Raw genomic sequence first — 15,320 nt, forward strand, 5'->3', positions numbered from 1 at the left:
CAATGGGCAAAAGTGGTATTACACTTTATAAACAAGCTTCAACAACAAAACAAACTCAAACCTTCAACTGCAAACAAAGGTACTGTTTATTTTTTTTTATGCATTGAAACAAAGTATCCAATTAAAAAACCCCACCAACCTTTTTATTTAGCTGTTATGACTGACATGTTATACAAGAAAATTAGTTTAAGTGGAAAGAATATAAAAAAAATAAGTAAAATGAGAGTGAACTTGTCATGTTGCTGGAAACTGCATCTCTTTTAATGAAGTTAGTCCTTACAGTCCAAGATTAGGGACTGGAGCAAGTTGGTAGAGATAGAATATTCTTTTAGACTACCAGGTAAATTTTGCAGCAAAGTCTAGCAAAGCACTAGGGTACAAACGAGAATAAAACTGGAAGCCATAGCTCACTTTAAGATGTTATTCTGTCTTCCATTCCACAGGAGATTCGTATATAGAAACTGACCTTTCAGCCATAAATAGTCTTCCAATTGTAAGTAACACTGCATAAGGTAGTTTTAGTCAGAACATTCATCTGTTTGCAGAAATCTTCTGTGAGAATTAGGAATAAAGCATCAAAAAAATGAGCTATGGGCCTGAAACATTGTCTTTTTTAATTTGTTTTATTTATTTATAGCCACTTCTGTATTTGCACTAGAGAGCTCTAGTATTGTTTATATGGCAACATGAAATCCTCTAAAACACAAACTCTTAAAAGGTGAAAGATGTATACAATTACGACAATCCAAGTACTAATTCCTCCAGATACAAATTGCTAAAAACATCCTTTTGGCAAACAACAATAAGTTCATCTACTTGGACCAAATGGACTGGCAAAAGTATTAGTGTTTACACAGTGCTCTGAAAAAGCAAAAAAAGTCTTATATAAGTACTAAGTATTCCCATAAAAGAAACTTGTTTTTAAATTTTCAGTTTGTGGTATCTTTTCTTCTAAAGTCTCTCAGCAACATTTATATGCAGTTTGGGTTGTTAGGGTAAACTGAACAGGGAGACTAATTTGTATACCATCTTTTAGTAAGTGATTCCAAAGAACTGCAATGGAGCTTCACATTAATATCTCAAAACATAACATTCATCTACATATCACTGTGTCTCAACAAAAGACAAGAAATATTTATTCTACTGAATGGATTAATAGCAGCTAAAATAGATAAATTCCCTCTAAGTGGAACTGCCCCTTCTGCTGCTGCTCTGTCAATCAATCACCACTCAGGAGCACTTAAGTCAAAGAAAACAATATACAGTTAGCCAGAGGACTTAAGTCAAAAACGCCTGTGGCCTCATGGAAGAATCATGGTACTTCTGAGTTGTAGCCTTCCTGTGCATTGAGAAACGGATGGGAAGGCTATGCAATAATCTTTTCTAGAAAACAACTCACTCATGAATTTGGACTCAAATGTAACAAACTGACAGATTTCAAAACACTGAGAAAAATTAGTGACAGTTTGACATGTTATCATGTGAGGTCCAATGACATTTGGAATTACAGTGTAGGAGTTAGATGGTCAGTAACAGGACAGAAATATCAGAAACATCACAATGAGATGTGAGAAATACATCTTGGGAATACAATCTTTTGGTTACTGGAGTGAGAGGAAAAGAGACATCCTTCATTTTTTGAAAAATCTGGGACCTAAATATACAGTAGAAGATAATCAAAGTATAATTTATTGGCCTTACTAGGTATCCTAGATGTGCCCTAAATCTGACAACAAGGGCCAGATCTCAGATGGTGTAAAAAGTGGCATAACTCTAGTGAGGTCAATGAAACTATGCTGATTTACACCAGCTGAAGACCTGACCCTAAAGACAGTGCAGAAAAAGTGATTGTCTTTAAGACTTGCAAGAGAGAAAATTCTAGTGGCAGATTATAAACCTAGAAATACCAAATGGTAAAGAAAAAAAAGCCTCATTTTCCCCACATCCAAGTAAATAAAAACAAAAACCTATCACCACCAAACCTATTACTCACCTCAGGCCAGAAGCAGAGAGTTCCTTCCTTTGAAAAGAGCATGCGTCACCAGTTAGTTGATGCACCTAGAACTTGATAGTGATTGCTCTTCCATCATGGGGATTGCCTTTTTTGGGAAGCTACAAGGTTTTATTCGGTCACTCCTCATTCACTATGTATGTTAGAACTGGATAGGCAGTTTGAGCTGCATTGCCATTAATAACTATGACACGTTCTGCTCAGTTTCCTTTTCATCAGATCTAGATGATGCAGTTTCTCAGCATTTCCAATGTCTAAGTGTGATAAAGAGTTAGATAAGAGGTAGCTGATTACACTCCGTGTGGAGATGACAGAAATGATACTCATTGGTCTCTTTCTAGAAAAAAAAAGTGGGAGAGAGAGCAGCTCTCTTGATAGAGAGGTTGAATTTGCCTTTTGTTACTAAGGTGCACAAAATAGACTGGATCTTATTAGAAGCAAGACTTTCTTTAGAGGATCAAATAGCAGTTGTAGTCCTGGATGCTTTCTCCCTCCCCCCACAATCTCAGGTGAGGAGATAGTGAAGATGCAAGAAACAAACAGGATCCTTACCTTTTGCACCTCCAGGTTTAATTAGTGTAATATATTCTACATAGCACTACACATGAAGATGTCTCAGAACTTTAGCTGTACAATGCAGCAACCCAGTTAGTACAGTTTCTCTCATGGAACATATTGTACTATATAATATTACATATTATATTAACCTGTGTATAATAATTTGCTTTCATTCTTGTCTACCTTACAGACCACCTTTCTGCTCATGTTCCTTCTGGATAGAGGTGGTCAGTTAAAAACACTTGAAACAACAACTCCAGATTTAAAACAGAATGCTGTCTCAGCTAACTTAAGGGAGTGGTACACAGGTCTGGGATTCACTCCCTCTGCCAAAGTTTATTAACCTTCATGGCACAGTGCAAAGCGCGTGCATTCAGGACTTTATCTTATGGGGTGTACTGGAAAAGATGGTGGGATGTATCTTTTGTAGAAGGAGAGTTTATAGAAGCCTATAAGTTGGATTGATTCCTTTAACTGGTTGTGAACTGGCCTGCTGATTGATATATATTTTGTGCGTGTGTGTGTGTGTGTGAGAAATCAATGCCTTGTGAATGTGTATTTAAAGCATATTTTTATAAATCTGCAAAAAAATTAAAAGTGGTTTTGGTGCTTATTTTTGATTCAGAAATGATCAGCTCTAGTATGTTCATCAAACACCCCTCAGCTCTTGGGAGCTCCGAGCATGGAAGATCAAGAATCTTGAATTCTTCTAGAACAATGCAGAGAGGAAAACAGAATGGCATTTGGACAGACATTTAATTAACATGGTTGTGCTGCATCCCTGCTGTTTGTTTCATTTCTTACATCATTGTATGGTAACTACCATTACTCTTTGTGACAAGTTGTTATAAAGCTCAATAAATAAAAAGTTTTAAAACCTAAATTATTTTTACACAAAATTCACAGGTTATTCATGCTGATAGGCGCTTTGCCCGTTTCCTTCTTTTCCCCTCCTAATATCTTTGAGCTTCCAAAACTGCTAGCTAAAGCAAAATAAGTAAAAAAAATTTTTTTAACTGTCTCAAAAACTGTGTGTGAGAAAACACTGAAATAACTCATACAAAGATTAAGACATGTTTGCAACATTTCCCAGCATGCTCCATGCTTCTCAGATATAGAAGATACAAATTCAACACTACACGCCTTAATTTCACCAAATCAAAAGCTGTGTTCACTTTCTGCATTGCACTTGGAGTCTTCATTTTTATAGTCTGAGAACTCAATCTCTGGCCTTTGTCTTGAAAGACTATCCATGGATATGTTGATTTTGCAGACTCATTACTCAAGTTGAAATAAATATATTAACAAAATAATGTCGGTTGCTATTTTTGTTAACTTCTATTATCTTGTTCTCTATTCCAACTCAAAGGTCCAATCATGCTGTCCTTTACTCAGGTGCACTTAAGAAAGAACCGTAGGGATAAGCCCTATATACAGCATCCATTATCTCCCTTGACAGCTACAAGGGAGATTTAAGCTGAGCGTGGCAGAGATGCCTTAAGGAGAACAAAGAAGAGGCAGTGAGGAGATTTAAGCTGAGCGTGGCTCTTGCTCTACCCATTAAAAAAAAAGGGAGACACTCTGTGCTTCTTCCAGTGTGCTCTGCCAGCAGGTGGGGCTGAAAAGGCCATGGACACACCCTTACCCTGAAAATACATGACCTTTCTAAGACTACTAGCATGCAGGCAGTGCTAGCTACACTCCCATTTTACCTGTGCTTCCCAAAACCTGTAGCCAAATGTCTATCTCCAACAGCAGATGTACTTGGAGGACAGAGTGTCATAATTACTTCTAGATGCACATATGCATGGGTGTGACCCTAACAGCCCCATTATGTCAACTGGCAAAGGGTGCATTCAACACACTATTGTCAGAATATTTAGCCAAACAATATCTTGTAAGACATCATAAACACTGGTGACATGCTGCTCATGAATATGCATATTGTACAGGTTGCGTATAATGAGTTATGTATGTGTGCTGGAAATATGTTCTTAAAATAAGTTTTTAAGGCAGTCGATAGAGAAACCTGCTTTAGATGACAGAATGGGGATTTACCTGTCTGGGTTGAGCTTTGTAAGCCAGGGACAATGAAATTACATTTACATATCAAGTAAACAAAGCAATCAAGGTAAACAAGCAGTGGAGGAAACTGCTTGGTGAGCACTCCAGCGGGCCTGAACCCCCAGCAGGTCTTTGTGGTTCTTGAGGCAAAGACAATGAACTTTGGGAAATATAAGGGGAACAAAGACAGCCTAAGGCCATGTCTACACTGCACTTTCACCATTAAAACTTTTGTCACTCAGGTGTGTGAAAAAATACCCACCTGAACGACTCAAGTGTCAACGATGAAAAGTGCAAGTGTGAACAGCGCTTCGCCGATGAAACTACTGCCCTCATTGGGAGGTGGTTTATTCTGTCACCAGGACAGCTCTTTCCCAGCAACAAAGAGTGGCTACGCTGCTCACCTTTCAATGGTGCGGCTGAAGCAGCATAGTTGCGCCATTGTAAGGTGACATAGCCTAATTTTCCATCACTTAGAGTCTGAAGCGGATAGCACCCTCTGATTCTGGAGATGCTGGTAGCTTGATACAAATGAGAAATTGTATTAGGCAAAGTCAGAGTTTGCAAGAATTAAGTTTTAGACACTAGCAAGCATGTTATGCTTTTTTTATAACCATTTTTTGTCCCTTATTCTTGCTTGGTATCACTTAAATCTGTGTTTCTATTAATAAACTTATTCTTGGTTTATTACAAAACCATCTGAGTGTTGTTAGGCAGGACCTCAGCTAAACTAACAGACTGGTGTGTGCACTGCCTCTTCGGAGGCAGCAAACCTAATTTCTGCAAGTGCCCAGTCAGAGGGACTGGACACAGCAGAGACACCTCCAGGGAACTTGGGTTCACTGGTTGTCACCTGCAAGGCAAGGTTTAGACTGGCAGAGTCTGGAGGAGGTGCGGCAGGGAGCTGTCTCATAGTGTAAACTCCAGCAAAGCTCTCTCTTGCTAAGGCAGAGAGGTAGTAACACAGTAGATTATGGTTCTGAGTGCCTTGAGCAGAGCATCACAATGGGTTAAAACACAGAATGTATCAGAGGCATGGATAAGAAAACATATCCACAGCTATGTCTGCATGCAGAATTTTAAAAAACCCAAAGCGATTAACAGATTATAGTATAAATTCAACTGCCTACACAGAGCCAAAAATCTGCTCTCAGTTAAACAACCAACCACACTAACTTCAGTGGGACGGTAACCGAGGACCAGTCCTGGCCGACAGTCTGCAGATATCCGCCAAATCTTTTCACAGATGGCGTTTTTTCTTCCAAATGGCAGAATTCAGTCCTCAGTATAATGGTTTGTAGAAATTAGTGACAAGATACAAAAGAAAGAAACCTAAATTTTTATTCATAAGACATTTGTGGCTCATCTGCAGTCATACCATATTTTTTTGTTTTGTTGCACTGTAGTAAAAGTTCATTTTAAATCACTATTTCACAGCATCACCCCAGACAGCATTAAAACCCCCATCAATTTCACTTTAACACACTTCAATTAATATGCAATTGTTTTTAGCAATCACACATATTTGTAAATAAGAATGAGTCTTGAACATAATATATAGAAAGGCCAATTTCTAGTAATTCAATATCTTAACAAAATTAATAATTAGATCCAAAATATTTTCTTTATGCAAAGATCTTGAGAAGCCAAGTCGTATCAAAAATATGTATCAAAGCGGGCTACTCATCCAGGTACCCAAACCTACTGGGCTCAAAACTGGCTTTCATAATGTCCATACACTACTACAATTCTCTAAATTTAGGATTGAAGCTCTGTGCTCTGAGATAGTTCCAGAGAACTCAGAATCCAGCAAGCCAGCTGCTCAGCAATATAGAGATCAGCAGGAACACATCACCCGAATTTGTTACTCTCAGTATGAACTCCCTGTTGAATTCAGAGTCCACTTCCAGATTACCATTTCAACACCCTTCATGGAACCATTTCTAGTTATTTGAGCGATTGTCTCTCCACACAACCATCACTTCCTTGATATCCAAGTTCCACTGCAGCAGTAAATCAGATGGGAAATAAGGGATGGCTGATGACCTCTGGAGTCAGAAACTTCACAAGAGATGGACCTCACTGCCAGATGCAATGAGAATGAACAACAGCTTCCATGCTTTCACAGCTAAGCACAAAACCCACTTCTTATATCTTCACATGCATAGTTATATCTATATCTGGCCCAAACCAACTAAACAACAAAAAAGCAACCTCAACACCCAAGTCTACTTGTTGACAGGGAAAAATCAAGATATAATTGCCATTTTTACTTATTGAAATTGCCCAGATATTATGGTAATGGGACAATAGAAGAACCTAGGTAGACGGGATAGATTTAACCAGGGCCAAAGGAAATCAAGGAAAAATAGAAAATTAAGAACCCCCAAGCAAAGAGAAGAAAGTAGCACAGGTTTTCAACAGCAGGGACTTCAATCCTTAGACCATATGTGCACGTAGGACTAATATGACACACAGACAACGTGCAGTATACCACTGTGGCCTGCCAAAGAAGCAACTCCTAATGAATGCAAACCAAATTTCACAAAAATATCAGCCTGCATTCTGAGTGCTTACATGACAACCTCTCAGGCCAGCATACATGCTTTGTCAGGTGGGAGAGGTTTCAATTCCATGGATTTCCTACTGGAATTGTGCTTTTACTTTTCCAGAGGAAGTACCTATTTTCCAGCGTGTACACTTCCTTTGGACCCACGACTGCACTGAGAAGTGTTGACGTAATATATTTAGAGGTCTGTAAGATGTTTAAGTTGATTAAAAAACTAGAATATAAAATATGGTACACATTAAAGGATTAAAAATTGGCTAACTATAAAAACAGGGAATCATCATTGAGCGGGTCTATCTCCAATGGGGTTACCTAGGGACCAGTTCTTGACCCTACAATATTTTACATCTTTATCAATGACCTGAAAGAAAATAATATCACTGATAAAATTTGCAGATGACCATAAATTGGGGGAGTGGTAAATAATGAAGAGGACAGGTTACTGATTGAGAGCAATCAAGATCGCTTTGTAAACTGAGCACAAGCAAATAATGTGTGTTTTAATAAGGTAAGTGAAAACACACATATCTGAAAACAAAGGATGTAGGTAATAATTACAGGAAGGGAGACCCTATTCTGGGAAGCAGTGACTCTGAAAGAAAGCTTGGGGGTCTTGCTGGACAATCAGCTGAATATGAGCTCCCAATGTGATGCTGTGGTCAAAAGAACTAATGTCATCCTGGGATGCATAAACAGGGGAATCTTTAGTGGAAATAGAGAGAGTATTTTATCTCTATATTTGGCACTGGTGCAACCACTGCTGGAATGCTATGTCCAGTTCTGATGCCCACAATTCAAAAAGGAGAGGGTTCAGAGAAGAGCAGTGAGCATGATGAGATTAGAAATCACTATAACAGTGATAGACTCAAGGAACTCAAGAACATACATAGGAACAAATATTTAATCATTAGCTCTTCAATCTAGCAGAGAAAGGTATAACATGATCCAATGATTGAAAGTTGAAGACAAATTCAGACTGGAAATAAGGCATACATTTTTAACTGAGAGTTATTAACCATGAGAACAATTTACTGTGGGTCATGGTGGATTCTCTATCACTAACCATTTTTAAATTACGTTTGGAAGTTTTTCTAAAAGATATGCTCTAGAATTATTTTGAGTAAGTTCTATGGCCTGTGTTACACAGGAGATCAGGCCAGATCATCATAATGGTCCCTTTGGGCCTTTGAATCTATGGGAATGGTACAAGCACACCTCTTTTCTCATATCATTCACAGTTGATGACCATAAGGACTCTGACCTTCATGAAATGCATTGGGGAGGAAAAGAACAAATTAGCTAAATGGACTATAAACAATAACTATGTAAAATACTATAAACTATCGGCTATAAAATAACTAGACTTATGAAAATATAAAGAGAAATAGTTAAGTTACCAATTAACAGCTAACAAATTGATCAAACAACATGGCATGCTAAAACATAAATAAAGTTTCTGAGTTGGATATTCATGTTGGTTTTATGGCATTATAACAGACACAATTTATGAAGAAAAATTATAACAATCAAAGGATAGTCAGCAAATTTAAGGGCAAAGAACTAAGCACTCTTTCATGAAGCAAAATCTCATGCACAAAGAATTTAATTATCATAGAAGAACAGCCAAGGGGCTGAAGAACCCTTAATCCCAACTCACCATGCTTCCTGCACTGCCATGCAATGTTGGACCACATCCAGCTCAAGCCACAAACCCTACCCCTACCCTGCATGTTCCAATCCAGAGAGATGTCGAGGAGCTCTGTTCTGTGGCACTCAGGGTGATGCAGACTCTCTTTGTATTGCCTCTTTACAAGCTGCCACTACCCACATACAACTGAAATGCTTCACTCCTGCCACTTTGACCATTCTGGAGGTAGGTGGGGCAGGGAATTTGTTCTGAGTATATTAAAATTACATGGTATCAGATCATGCTTACTAAGGTCTGATCTGCAAACAAATACACATGAGCAACTTTACACACATGAATAGTGTTATTGTACTTAATGACAGGTTTCAGAGTAGCAGCTGTGTTAGTCTGTGTTCGCAAAAAGAAAAGGAGTACTTGTTGCACCTTAGAGACCAAAATTTATTTGAGCATAAGCTTTCGTGCTCAAATAAATTTTTTAGTCTCTAAGGTGCCACAAGTACTCCTTCTTTTATTGCACTTAATGACATTACTCCTGTGCATAAAGGTACTTGTGTGTTTGCAGGATTGGATCCAAATATTAATTATTCTGCATCTCACTGAGAGTCCTGAGTTCAGGCCCACATGGGGGAAGTACACAAGCAATCTGGGAGTCCAAATATGAAACAAATATTAAAATGATTCTTACTAAATGATACGATCATGAGAAGAAATCCTTTTACAACATATGCTAATTAAAAACCTCTTCTAAAAATATACCTTCCACCAGTCAAAAAAGAAACTTCAATAATACTTTCAACTGTTGCTTCAATAGATTGCTACATTCAGCATAGCTGAAGCATTGTTTTTGTATACCATGATTTTATTTTGAAATTGTAACTGTCTGCACATATTATGCTTTCCCAAAACTAGGTTGCTTAAAACACTGGTAAAATTCACTTGCAAATGACTATGCCTCAATTTAAAATCTATTCTGGAGCTAAAATTATATTCTTAAAAACATCTTTTGGGGATGAAGAAAAGACAGTATCTGTTAGAACATATAAGCTACATGGTACTTAATAGCATTGCACTATTGGAAACTATATAGTTACTATGGTATAGTTTTTGCCAAAAACGTTAATACCAATTATGATATTCAGTGTCAGTGTCCTTTCAATCAAGTATCATATCTGCTAAAGACTATTATAACATGGCCTTTCCATGAAACAAAACTATTTAAAAGTTTGTTGTCTGAAATATTTCTTCACCATACAAACTGTATGATAAATGAAAAACATGATTTGAGAACTAGATGTTATATAAATAGATGTTATAACAAGAGGACTATACATCCCTAGGCAGTGCATCCCTTTTCCAGCTATAATCTTTACTCTCTCTGAAGTTCTCTAATCACATTAATACTGTGCATATATGAAGAAAATTCTAGATAATATGAGTATGGTATATTTTTCTCAAAACACTAGTTTTTTTTTTAACTTCACTCAGAAAGTTAAGGTTTTCCAGACTTTGGGATAATATAAATCTGGAGGTGTATCATGTTTTAGATTGCAAGTTGATGTAATCTGGGTGTAATGAAACTTTCCCATGTGCAGTGAATCAGAAGACAACTAAACAACCAGTTTAAATGCCCACCAGCATTAAAACTTGGGAAGGTTAATAATCCTTACCACTGCCTCCCTTTTTAAAGGGTTTTTACACAAATCCTCCTCTTACGGTAACCAGCCACCCTGATATTATCAGGACCGTCCAGATATTAGGGGCTTTTTCTTATGTTGGATCCTATCCCCTCCACCCTAGGACCTTATTATCCCCCAACCTGATTTTTCACATTTACTACCTGGTCATCCTACCTCCTCTAGAGCTATGCACGTGGATACAGCCATCCAAATCACCTGAACGCATTACAACAGAGGCAGTTACCAATACTTTTTGCGTGATTGTCACACTGCATATTTAATACCAATCAAATCAAAAATAGCGTGCGAGCAGGAGGTGCAACCTATTCATTGCCTACCTACCCAGCCTCTCGGAAACAGGTAGTATTGCCAGTTGCGGCAATGGAAGGGAGTTATCCATGTTCCCTGACACACGTAGAAGCTACCTAGTTTGGAGAACATTGTAATCCAGTGCGAGTGTGTATTTGCACGCGCACGCATCCACACTATAGAGAACTGCATACACCCAAACTACATTATTTACAGGGTCACTTGCTTCCGGAAAAGAAAGGGGGAAAGCTTAATAGCAATCCAAGTTTTCGCTCAATTAAACACACAAAGGAAAGGAGCCCCTCCACATCCTCCCAACATCATCACCGGACGGGTAGGAGCCGAGCCCCGAAGGGAGCCCGGGGAAGCTGTGGCCGGTAGGCGGGGGTGGAAGCAGGGGAAAGAGGCTGTACCTCCAGATCTGCCCGAGCTGCAGGATGTGGATGAGGGACTGCAGGAGCCAGATGCAGAAGGCGCAGGAGGCGGACCTGCTCTTGCCGGCCCTGCCGCCGCTGGTGCTGCTGCTGCTGCTGCTGTTGGTGGCCGTGGTGGCGTTGCTTTTGCTGGCGTTGGACGACTGCCTCTGCGGCGTGCAGGGGCGAGGGGCGTCCATGTCCCCGGCCGCCGAGCCGCTGCTCACCAACAGTTTGCTCTCGGCGGCCGGGCAGTGGCCGGCAGCCCCGGCGGCGGCGCTGTCCTGGGTGCTGAAGTCGTGCACGAACCAGCGGAAGCTGAACACCTGCACGGAGAGGGAGCCGAGCAGCACGAAGAAGAGGGTCAGCCCGAACCACCAGCGCTGGCCCCGCACGTAGTAATCGACCGCCAGCCAGACGTCGGTGCCCACGTCGGCGAAGTACACGGCCAAGGCGGCCAGGATCCACAGGCCGTCCCACAGCGAGTAGCGCCGCTGCTCCCGGCCCAGCCGCAGGCACAGCGCCGACGAGCCCCCGCCCGAGCCGCGGGAGCCGCCGCCTCTTCCCCCGCCGCAGCAGCTGGAGCCGCCGCCCGAGCCGTCCCCGCCGCAGCAGCAGCAGCCGCCCCCCGCTGTCTCGCCGCCGCCGCCGCCCGGCCCCGCGCCCGAGGGCAGCCCCGGGGCCAGCGCCTGCACCGAGCCCGAGTGGTCCGAGTTCTGCAGCGGCGTGAACGCCACCTCGCCGCCCTTCTTCATCTTCAGCCGCCCGTCCGACTTCGCGGCCATGATGCCTCCGCCCCGCCGCCGCCGCCGCCGGGGAGAGCGCGCCTTTATCCCGCGCCTCCCCCTGCTCCTCCCCCGCCGCCGCGCCGCGCCGCGCCGCGCCCCTGCCCGGCTACGGGCCGCCGGCTCCTCCCGGGCCCGCCGCGCCTGGAGCGCCGCCTGCCTGCCTGCCTGCCTGCGGGGAGCCGCGCTCAGCCCCCGCGCCCCGCCACCCGCGCGCTCCGCCCGAGCCGGCAGCCGCCGCGGCACCGCTCCCCGGACCGGCGCATCCCTCCGCCCGCCGCCGCCGCCGCCGCCCAGCTGACTGACGCCGGGAAAGAGGATGACATCATCCCTTCCTCCTCGCTGCCGCCCCCAGCACCAGCCGCGGCGCGCGGGCGGGGAGGGGGCGGGGCGCCCAGCGCCGCGGGAGGCAGAGAGCGAAGGGGGGGGGGCGCGGAAGGGAGCAGCTACCTGCCTGGCCCGGGGTGCGGCGACAGGGAGCGGCCAGGAACTGCGCTGGGGCTACGGGGTGGATGGGGGATCACTGGGGCGGGCAGGGTTGGGATGGAGGCGGGGGTGGATGGGGGATCACTGGGGCGGGCAGGGTTGGGATGGAGGCGGGGGGTTCGGGCACGGGGTGGATGGGGGATCACTGGGGCGGCAGGGTTGGGATGGAGGCGGGGGTTCGGGCACGGGGTGGATGGGGGATCACTGGGGCGGGCAGGGTTGGGATGGAGGCGGGGGTGGATGGGGGATCACTGGGGCCGGCAGGGTTGGGATGGAGGCGGGGGGGTTCGGGCACGGGGTGGATGGGGGATCACTGGGGCGGGCAGGGCTGGGATGGAGACGGGGGTTCGGGCACGGGGTGGATGGGGGATCACTGGGGCGGGCAGGGTTGGGATGGAGGCGGGGGGTTCGGGCACGGGGTGGATGGGGGATCACTGGGGCGGGCAGGGTTGGGATGGAGGCGGGGGTTCGGGCACGGGGTGGATGGGGGATCACTGGGGCCGGCAGGGTTGGGATGGAGGCGGGGGTGGATGGGGGATCACTGGGGCCGGCAGAGTTGGGATGGAGGCGGGGGGGTTCAGGCACGGGGTGGATGGGGGATCACTGGGGCGGCAGGGTTGGGATGGAGGCGGGGGGGTTCGGGCACGGGGTGGATGGGGGATCACTGGGGCGGGCAGGGCTGGGATGGAGACGGGGGTTCGGGCACAGGGGTTGGGATGGAGGCGGGGTTGGATGGGGGATCACTGGGGCCGGCAGGGTTGGGATGGAGGCGGGGGTTCGGGCACGGGGTGGATGGGGGATCACTGGGGCGGGCAGGGTTGGGATGGAGGCGGGGGTGGATGGGGGATCACTGTGGCCGGCAGGGTTGGGATGGAGGCGGGGGGGTTCAGGCACGGGGTGGATGGGGGATCACTGGGGCGGCAGGGTTGGGATGGAGGCGGGGGGGTTCGGGCACGGGGTGGATGGGGGATCACTGGGGCGGGCAGGGTTGGGACGGAGGCGGGGGGGTTCGGGCACGGGGTGGATGGGGGATCACTGGGGCGGGCAGGGCTGGGATGGAGACGGGGGTTCGGGCACAGGGGTTGGGATGGAGGCGGGGTTGGATGGGGGATCACTGGGGCCGGCAGGGTTGGGATGGAGGCGGGGGGGTTCGGGCACGGGGTGGATGGGGGATCACTGGGGCGGGCAGGGTTGGGATGGAGGCGGGGGTTCGGGCACGGGGTGGATGGGGGATCACTGGGGCGGGCAGGGTTGGGATGGAGGCGGGGGTGGATGGGGGATCACTGGGGCCGGCAGGGTTGGGATGGAGGCGGGGGGGTTCGGGCACGGGGTGGATGGGGGATCACTGGGGCGGGCAGGGCTGGGATGGAGACGGGGGTTCGGGCACAGGGGTTGGGATGGAGGCGGGGTTGGATGGGGGATCACTGGGGCCGGCAGGGTTGGGATGGAGGCGGGGGGGTTCGGGCACGGGGTGGATGGGGGATCACTGGGGCGGGCAGGGTTGGGTTGGAGGCGGGGGTTCGGGCACGGGGTGGATGGGGGATCACTGGGGCGGGCAGGGTTGGGATGGAGGCGGGGGGTTCGGGCACGGGGTGGATGGGGGATCACTGGGGCGGGCAGGGTTGGGATGGAGGCGGGGGTGGATGGGGGATCACTGTGGCCGGCAGGGTTGGGATGGAGGCGGGGGGGTTCAGGCACGGGGTGGATGGGGGATCACTGGGGCGGCAGGGTTGGGATGGAGGCGGGGGGGGTTCGGGCACGGGGTGGATGGGGGATCACTGGGGCGGGCAGGGCTGGGATGGAGACGGGGGTTCGGGCACAGGGGTTGGGATGGAGGCGGGGTTGGATGGGGGATCACTGGGGCCGGCAGGGTTGGGATGGAGGCGGGGGGGTTCGGGCACGGGGTGGATGGGAGATCACTGGGGCGGGCAGGGTTGGGACGGAGGCGGGGGGGTTCGGGCACGGGGTGGATGGGGGATCACTGGGGCGGGCAGGGCTGGGATGGAGACGGGGGTTCGGGCACAGGGGTTGGGATGGAGGCGGGGGGGTTCGGGCACGGGGTGGATGGGGATCACTGGGGCCGGCAGGGTTGGGATGGAGGCGGGGGTGGATGGGGGATCACTGGGGCCGGCAGGGTTGGGATGGAGGCGGGGGTTCGGGCACGGGGTGGATGGGGGATCACTGGGGCGGGCAGGGTTGGGATGGAGGCGGGGGTGGATGGGGGATCACTGGGGCCGGCAGGGTTGGGATGGAGGCGGGGTTGGATGGGGGATCACTGGGGCCGGCAGGGTTGGGATGGAGGCGGGGGGGTTCGGGCACGGGGTGGATGGGGGATCACTGGGGCGGGCAGGCTTGGGATGGAGGCGGGGGTGGATGGGGGATCACTGGGGCGGGCAGGGTTGGGATGGAGGCGGGGGTTCGGGCACGGGGTGGATGGGGGATCACTGGGGCGGGCAGGGTTGGGATGGAGGCGGGGTTGGATGGGGGATCACTGGGGCCGGCAGGGTTGGGATGGAGGCGGGGGTGGATGGGGGATCACTGGGGCGGCAGGCTTGGGATGGAGGCGGGGGGTTCAGGCACGGGAGGAAAGGGGGCGATGAGAGCAGCACCCGAGAGGAAGGGTGGGGGAGAGCGTGCCTGAGCTCTCGGCCCAAAGGCGCCGCAGCGCAGGGTGAGAGGTGTCGCTGTAGCAGCAGCCAGAAGGGGGAGCCGGGGGAGCGGGAGCTGCGGGGGTGGAGAAGGGGGCGCAGCTGCCGGGAGGGGGCGCACTGCGCTCGGGTAGCAGGGGCGGGGGGCGCCTG

General features: G+C 47.7%; 1 protein-coding gene across 2 annotated transcripts in view; it reads right to left on the minus strand.

Moving 5' to 3' along the window:
* XKR4 (XK related 4) overlaps window positions 1-12,079 on the minus strand; it is a 347,712-nt gene extending 335,633 nt beyond the window's left edge. For both annotated transcript variants that reach the window (XR_005291399.2, XM_038392208.2), the window contains exon 1: window positions 11,249-12,079. Coding sequence is in view for 1 of the 2 variants with exons in the window: in XM_038392208.2 (XP_038248136.1) it covers window positions 11,249-12,033 (785 nt within the window). In the remaining variant the exon portion in view is untranslated. The remainder of the gene's footprint in view (window positions 1-11,248) is intronic.
* Window positions 12,080-15,320: the final 3,241 nt, after the last annotated feature.

Source organism: Dermochelys coriacea, chromosome 2 (genome assembly GCF_009764565.3).
Source record: "Dermochelys coriacea isolate rDerCor1 chromosome 2, rDerCor1.pri.v4, whole genome shotgun sequence".
Taxonomy (NCBI): domain Eukaryota; kingdom Metazoa; phylum Chordata; order Testudines; family Dermochelyidae; genus Dermochelys; species Dermochelys coriacea.